A 7,526-nucleotide genomic window follows, 5' to 3' on the forward strand; every position below is an offset into this window, starting at 1 on the left:
AAACAACTCACATGTCATCAGATTCGTCATCTGTCGCTGGTTCTGTATACACCTTCGCTGTTCTTGTTCTTCGAAGCATCTTTGTGTAGCAAAAACAACGAATGAAAAAAAAAACTACATGAAATATACAAGTAAGGATGCATAGGATAATAAAAATAAACTTGGAAGTGAACATCTTTTCAACTCATTCATTTTATCTTATTATCGGTATATCTAAGCTATACAAAAAGGCGCTCGTACGAGAATAAGCTTCTCATAACGACTTTCAGACAAACTGTCCGTCAGCTGTCACGTTAAATATCTGAAAAATATTCATGGCAATTGAAAAGTATGTTTAACTCTGTTGTGGTGAATGTTAAATGTCATCAATCAAGACGGTCTCTGTAGAATCAGAAAGACATTTTGAATTTAGCGCGCGACCACGTACGTGTAATTTGTCCGGGCTAATGCTTCTGCGAAACAATGACCAGTGCTTAAACCAGAGATGTTCACCTACAGAATCTGATTATTTACAAAACTGTTAAAACTTACAGTGTTCCTCTGACAGGCATCAAACCATAACACATTTCACGACTGCCTGGTATGTTTCCTTAGCGACGTCAGCAGCAGGAAGTGATGTAGCTAAAGTTCTCAAACTCTTAAAATATATAATAAAAGTTCAGCTTGATGTTTTTTCTCAAATGTTTCCTCAATATGCAAAAATGGGAGCTGACCATTCCCAGTCCATGTTCTTTGCTCTTTGTCCACTTCCGTGATTTGCACGGTTTGTTTTTCAATTATTGCCAAAGTTGTGTAGGGTAAATAGTTAAGAGTGCCCCATGCTCTTTATAATTAAGCGAAAAAGAGTTCAATCTGACAGAAAAAATAAAAAAAAAATCAGTCTGCAACAATTTTTCCACATTTAGCACACGGAAGTAGAAATCGGTGCAGGAATGTGAATGTTTTTTTTTGTCAATTATTACCAAAGTTGTGTGTAAAGTAAACAGACAGACAGAGTCCCGTGCTCTTCAAAATGAAGAAAAGAATCAATAAATCTGAAAGAAAATTTCAGTCTGCAGGAGGATTGCAACGATCCAGTCAGAAACCTAAGGGTTTAAACGTGCATGCAAGGCAAGTATGCATTGACTTCTTTAAAAGTAATTCAGTGTAGTCCTGTTTTGCTAGACAGCTGCATAACAACTGCATAAAAATGAACAGCAACAATATCAGGCAATGTCTAACAATGATGTTTTTTAAGCCCTGAATAGGGCTCAAATGTAGTTGGTTGTGAAAAAGAAGAACTTTTAAAATGTGACACTATGAAGATTACTTTAAAATTCAGATGTTATTTAAAAATCAGACGTTTTTACACCCAGCTTCTGTGTGCATGTCCTCCTTCTCTTAATCCCAGTGGCGATGGACTTGGACTAAAATGACACTTCTTTCTCTCGGCATCCTCTCTGCGTCTGTACCATTTCTTCTGCATCTCTTGTCTGGTACACAATATTTCTGTTAGAAATATTGATGTGTTGTCATCTATATATAGTTTATGAATTTTTCCTAAACTCATTTGTGTATTTCTCCAGACTCTATTGACCTCAGCCGACCATCGGATATTGGTCTCAATCACACTTTAAATATCTACCTCAAACCCGAAGAGGGGGTGAAAGTGGGCGTGTGGTTAGTTTTAAGACATGTGACACATACCTGTATACACACACAAAAAATATAAAATAAATTCTAAGACAAATATTCAGGTTTTCAGTATATATATATATCTTATTTTTTCCTCCTTCTTGTATTATAAATGTTTCTAGGCACACTGTACCTGAACATAGATGGAAGGAGGCGCAGGGAAAGGATCTAGACTGGTATGAGAAAGCTCTGGGGGACGGATCACCTATTTTCATCTACCTCCATGGCAACAAGGGTAACAGGCAAGAAAACTTTTATTTATCTTAAGATAAGATACATATTTGTCTGCTATTGATCTGCAAACCTATAGCCAGTATACAATATCTGCATAATCTCTGAGAACAGTGATCTGACTTGTGCACTGAGCTTCACACTGCTTTTCACTTTAACTTGTGCTCCCAACGTTAACTGGGATGGGCAACTGCTTGCTAATACAACTTTTAGTTCCTCTGTGATTTGATTTGATATGTTTGATGGTGGAACAATTAAAAATGTGTTCTTCAAAAAATAAATAAACGTTATATACATTTTGCATTATATTGAAAATATGCATCTTTTTTTCCTTCTTCTTGATGTTCTAATTTTTGTACCTTTAATAAACAGATCTGCACTTCATCGAATTGGAATTGCAAATGTGAGCAAACTCATTATAAATTTTATTATGAAGAAAGACTAAAAACTTGAATAGTGGTAATGACTGAAGTGTCTTGGCCATACAGGTTTTGAGTGCTGTTGGAATTCACGTTTTGGCGCTGGACTACAGAGGTGGGTTAAAATGTAGTGATAGTAAAATCGCTGTAGCCAATAACAATTTCAGGCTTGAGCTTCAATATATGATTTCTCTATTGCTTACTCAAATACATTAAAACCTGTCAGGTTTTGGGGACTCCACTGGTGAGCCTACAGAGGCTGGTCTGTGTACTGATGTCTTATACTTGTACCACTGGGTTAAGGCACGCAGTGGAAACAGCCTGGTGTGTGTGTGGGGTCACTCGCTTGGTAGTGGGTGTGTAGAATCTGCTTTTTTTATGACTTTTGCTAAGTTTACTTCAAATGTATAAAAAAACAACAAACACTATAAATTTTATGGAAAGTTAAAAAAAAAAATTCAATGTATTTTCTACAGTATGCACTATATAACTGCAGTATGTTTCTTTTTCATTAGTGTTGCGACTACCACTGCAGTGAAATTACTAGAACAAGGTAAGAATTTGACTGATTTAAAAACAAGCATGCTCTTGTTTGTCTCAGTGGTTCTCCTGAATTTGTATTAATCAAAAAACTGCACATTTCTTGACAGGAAAACAGTTTGATGGAATAATACTCGAAGGTGCATTCCTAAATGCGAGGATGGAAACTAATAAACTTACTGAACACCCTTTTACCTGGGTAAATAATGTCCAAGATCTTTGAACATCTTGTAACAAATATTTTAAAAACTTTCCTTTCAAACATCAAAACATTATAATTGTTTGTTTTTTTTTTGTTTTGTTTTTTTTTGTGAAATTTACTTCAAGTCTGTACAATTTAATTCTGTAAAATTTGAAGTGAATTATATATAGATAAACCACAGGATCAATCAAATGGGTCATTAATCATAATTTGGTATGTGTAAGTCTTATTTGTATCTCTCTTTTTCCCTTTCTCCAGTTTTATTGGAAGTTCCCATACATTCAGTACTTCTTGTTCAATCCACTGAAAAACAAAGATTTGAATCTTCCAAATCATGAGAAGTATGTGACATTGTTTTTAATATATTCAAGCATATGGTTAATAGAAAATATAAGGTAATTAATTTATTCAACAACATGAGTAGAAATATGATTGTAATAGTATGCTAGTGTGTTATGTTAAATATGTAAATATATTGTAAACTTCAAATTTCTGGTTTATTCCCATTTTATTTTATTTTTTTGATAGTTTGCAAAAAATTCGAACTCCCCTTATGATTCTCCATGCTGAAGATGACCATTTAGTGCCCTTTGCCTCAGCTCAAGAGGTTTGTGTGTATAAAACTTACCTCATAAAAATAATTTTGAAATACATTTATTTATTTATTTTTTACTTTAAATTATTATTATTTTGTATTTTTTTTGCTCAGCTCTTCAGAACTGCAAAAAAGGCCCAAAACTCAGATGAGCGTGTCAAGCTGGTACCATTTGATGCATCACTTGGATATCTTCATAATGGGTTGTATAAAGACCCTGGTCTGCCAAATATCATAAGGTGATGTCACTTTCTGAAAATGTTTTATTTATCTGAATATTACTTCTTTAAAGATTAAAAACAAATGCATTGGAGATGTGGAGGGTTTTAGAGAAAAAAAACTACTTTGCATAAAAAGTAACAGTGAAAAATAATTAGTTACTTTTGAGGAGTCGGAATATGTTACTTGTTGCTAATGTTTGACATACATCACTAAATGACAGAAAAATATTAGATTGTGACAGCAAAATAATTGCCTATTTTCATCATTACAGGGAGTTTGTGCAGTCACTGATGACATGATACACACAGAGAAGGAGGAGGATTTGCACGCATACTAATAACTGTCTAAATAGCTGTACAACTGGTGCTATAACTGTATATTTAGTAATTAAACCAGTATGCACTTCTTGGATATAAAACATTGTAATGTCTGAAGTAAATTTTACAGAATTGCCCCCAGGGTGAATTTATTGTCTTGTTAATATTTGTAACATTCATTTCTTTTAAGACTGCAGTTAATCATTTTTCACAATGCATAATAAAATCAGTTGTATAGATTCTTGAGGGTCTAGGATTTTATTGTGTGGGCAACTCTTGATGGTCGTTTATAATTTAGCATTATACAAGGTTGCTTTACTAACACATTTGGCCTGCGAAGTAGTCCTAAGATATCTAAGCTGTATAATAAGACTAAGAGTACTTACATTCTACTGTATATTCTGTTCTCATGTCAGAAAACACAATAACAAATTAGACAAACCGCAAAAGGTAGGTATAGTTTGAGACAGCACCATTTGTAAGAGAATAGATTACACACCACTGACTGGACGAGACATCTGTCAATCAATGTATACAGGAAGAACAACAGAGTAGTGGAAGAAAGTTTGGAGATGGTCTTAAAGTAACACAGTTTAAATGTATTGCATGAACTGCCTTTACTATAGAGTAAAAAAAGCATGTCCATTTACAACACTGTACTTATATTACCTTTGAATCAGATTACAAAAAAAGTAGTTAATGCTAATGCACTGATAAACCTTTACTTGGCTAGTTAACTGAAATAAAACGATCAACTGCACATACCTCTGCTGAACTGTAACTTCACTGAGATGTTCCTCGTTGCAGAACAGAATGTCAAGGGGGCGTGGCTGGATCCAGATCCAACTCCTCCCACCTTACATATACCTTAACCTACCCGTCTCCAACCCCTGATCCCTAAACCCACCTATCTCCACCCTTAAACCTACCAATCTCCACTCCCTAGATGTGGATCCAACCAAGCCCCCTGAATCTTGTGTTCTGGAGTGAGGGGCTGCTGACTTCACTTGAACGGTGGTCTCGAGCTGATGATGTCAGCGTCCAGGTAGGCATGCCCAGGACACTTGATTCATACGCCCACAGTGGGTTATGATTGGTCGACTGACAGGCTCAAATCTGATTGGCTAAAGAGTATGAGTGTCCCGCATGGGAGGAGTTCAATGCCAGGAAAATCTCAAAAATACACACACAAATCCAAAGCAATTCACATTCACAGCCCATGATAATTTTAAACATTCAAAAATTTTGTACAGAGTTGTTTTGCATTTGTGAAATGTATTTTATGAATATATATTCTTATTTCGTGCACGTGAATGGGTTTTTGTGAATATATATACTTTTTTTCGTGCAGGTGAATTATTTCTCATGCATGTGAATTGGGTTACGCATGTGTGCATCGCGTCTTTTGCGTGAATTATTACTGAGATCATTCTGTCTCCATACACTGCCTCAATAGAGGGTGGCCACGTTGGGGGGTACACTATTAAGAAGTACTAACCTGTTTTAGCCCTTACATTTAATTTTATCAATGTAACCCAATGTATAGATTAAGTTCACATTTTTGAGTTGAATAAAATCAAATAAATTATGTTACCACGAGGAATTGTACATATTCAATTAAGAAAAACACTTAAAAGGACTCCAAGGCTTTACTCAAGTTAAAACACTTTAATCCATCCTCATTGCTGGGTTTCTCTCAGATCTAAAGGCTGCATCACACCACTTTTTGGTCAGTGCTGAGTTATACAATCGAATCCTTTCATGATAACATACAGTATAAATGCTGTTAATAATTTATTAATTGTGGTGTGTGAGATTCATTGGTCATAAGTCATAACAGTAGCTACTTCATATGAGATCGCGATGAACAAAGAGTGACAGCTTTTTAGTGGTTATAAAGAGCACTTTTTGCGAGTTTTCTAGGCTTATATTCTATTTAAAATGTATAATTTTTTCGGCCACACACACGCTGTTTCGGGAATGACATCTGCACATTTAAGTGGGATTCTCTCTTGAAGTAGCAGTGATTGACATAGTGATAACCATGGCAATAGATGGGACAAAATATGTGAAAATGTGCATTAAGACTAGAGCACCCTCAATAATTTCAGAAGCACCCTCAGTGATTATTTCTGGAACCTGGTTGATATGTTTTTATTGCACTATATACAAAAAAAAAACAAAATACAAATGCACTAAATAAAATAATTTAATAAATGCATATTTAAGCACTTAACTAAAATAAGTATTAAATAATAAAATAAATAACTAGAGAAGGTTGACTATAATCGACTTGCTTCCATTTAGTGAGAAAAGCCTACTCTTCACCTGAATAAGACAAAAAAAGCTCCTCTGGTCATCAGTGATGTGAGGACAACGTTTGAGCATGTACAGGTATAGTTGAGCGGGAGAGACAATTAACCTACGTAAGCTATTAACCGTAAGCTATTAACCTACATTAAACATTTCACTTACAGATAGCTACAGACCTGTCTCTCTCCTTCCATTCATAGCGAAAACCCTTGAAAGAGTTGTTTTCAACCAGTTATCATTGTTTCTCTCACAGAACAACAAACTGGACACTAACCAGTCAGGTTTCAGGAGTGGCCATGGAAGCCCTGTGGATTGCAAAAGCTGATTCCAAATCATCAGTTCTTATTCTGCTAGATCTATCTACTGCTTTTGACACTGTCAATCATCAGATCCTCCTGTCTGCCCTCTCATCACTGGGCATCACAGGAATTCCACTTCGCTGGTTTGAATCCTATTTCACTGGTAGGTGTTTCAGGGTGGCTTGTGGAGGGGAGGTATCCAAAGCACACCAACTTGTCACTGGGGTTCCTCAGGGATCAGTTCTTGGACCCCTCCTCTTCTCCACCTACACAACATTACTTGGTCCCATCATACAGGCACATGGCGTCTCCTACCATTGCTATGCTGATGACACACAGCTCTATCTCTCATTTCAACCAGATGATCCAACGGTAGCTGCACAGATCTCAGGCTGCCTGGCGGACATCTCGTCATGGATGAAAGAATATCACCTAAAGCTCAACCTGGCAAAGACTGAGCTTCTTGTCTTCCCTGCCACTCCAACTCTACAGTATGATTTCTCCATCCAGCTAGGTTCTTCTACAATTTCCCCATCAACTTTGGTCAGAAATCTTGGTGTAAGCTTTGATGACCAACTGACCTTCAAAGACCACATTGCAAAGACAGCTCGATCTTGCAGGTTTGCATTGCACAACATCAGAAAGATCAGGCCCTTTCTGACGGAGCATTCTGCGCATCTTCTTATCCAGGCCCTTGTCATTTCTAGGCTGGAC

At 36.2% G+C, this 7,526-nt stretch overlaps 2 protein-coding genes across 2 annotated transcripts in view; one reads left to right on the plus strand and one right to left on the minus strand.

Annotated features, from left to right (window-relative positions):
- srbd1 (S1 RNA binding domain 1) overlaps positions 1-684 on the minus strand; it is a 62,791-nt gene extending 62,107 nt beyond the window's left edge. Inside the window, 2 exon segments of the mRNA XM_042736720.1 lie at positions 12-79; positions 532-684. Coding sequence (XP_042592654.1) covers positions 12-79 — 68 coding nt within the window. The 5' untranslated portion in view covers positions 532-684.
- Positions 685-788: 104 nt separating this feature from the next.
- On the plus strand, positions 789-4,444 carry LOC109062249 (lysophosphatidylserine lipase ABHD12-like). Its single transcript, XM_019079336.2, has 13 exons — positions 789-1,110; positions 1,384-1,475; positions 1,566-1,659; positions 1,797-1,916; positions 2,278-2,308; positions 2,394-2,439; positions 2,551-2,680; positions 2,840-2,877; positions 2,975-3,063; positions 3,325-3,407; positions 3,595-3,673; positions 3,776-3,900; positions 4,155-4,444. Exons 1-13 carry the CDS (start codon positions 1,013-1,015, stop codon positions 4,180-4,182), a joined length of 1,053 nt encoding a protein of 350 aa, XP_018934881.1. The 5' UTR covers positions 789-1,012; the 3' UTR covers positions 4,183-4,444.
- The last annotated feature ends 3,082 nt before the right edge of the window (positions 4,445-7,526 follow it).

This window comes from Cyprinus carpio, chromosome B13 (assembly GCF_018340385.1).
Source record: "Cyprinus carpio isolate SPL01 chromosome B13, ASM1834038v1, whole genome shotgun sequence".
NCBI classification, from domain to species: domain Eukaryota; kingdom Metazoa; phylum Chordata; class Actinopteri; order Cypriniformes; family Cyprinidae; genus Cyprinus; species Cyprinus carpio.

Coding starts and splice junctions, on each gene's coding strand:
- LOC109062249 (XM_019079336.2), top strand. CDS start 1,013: ATGAAGAAAAGAATCAATAAATCTGAAAGAAAATTTCAGTCTGCAGGA. Junction 1,111..1,383: donor GGTTTAAACGTGCATGCAAG/GCAAGTATGCAT, acceptor CTCCTTCTCTTA/ATCCCAGTGGCGATGGACTT. Junction 3,901..4,154: donor GGTCTGCCAAATATCATAAG/GTGATGTCACTT, acceptor TCATCATTACAG/GGAGTTTGTGCAGTCACTGA.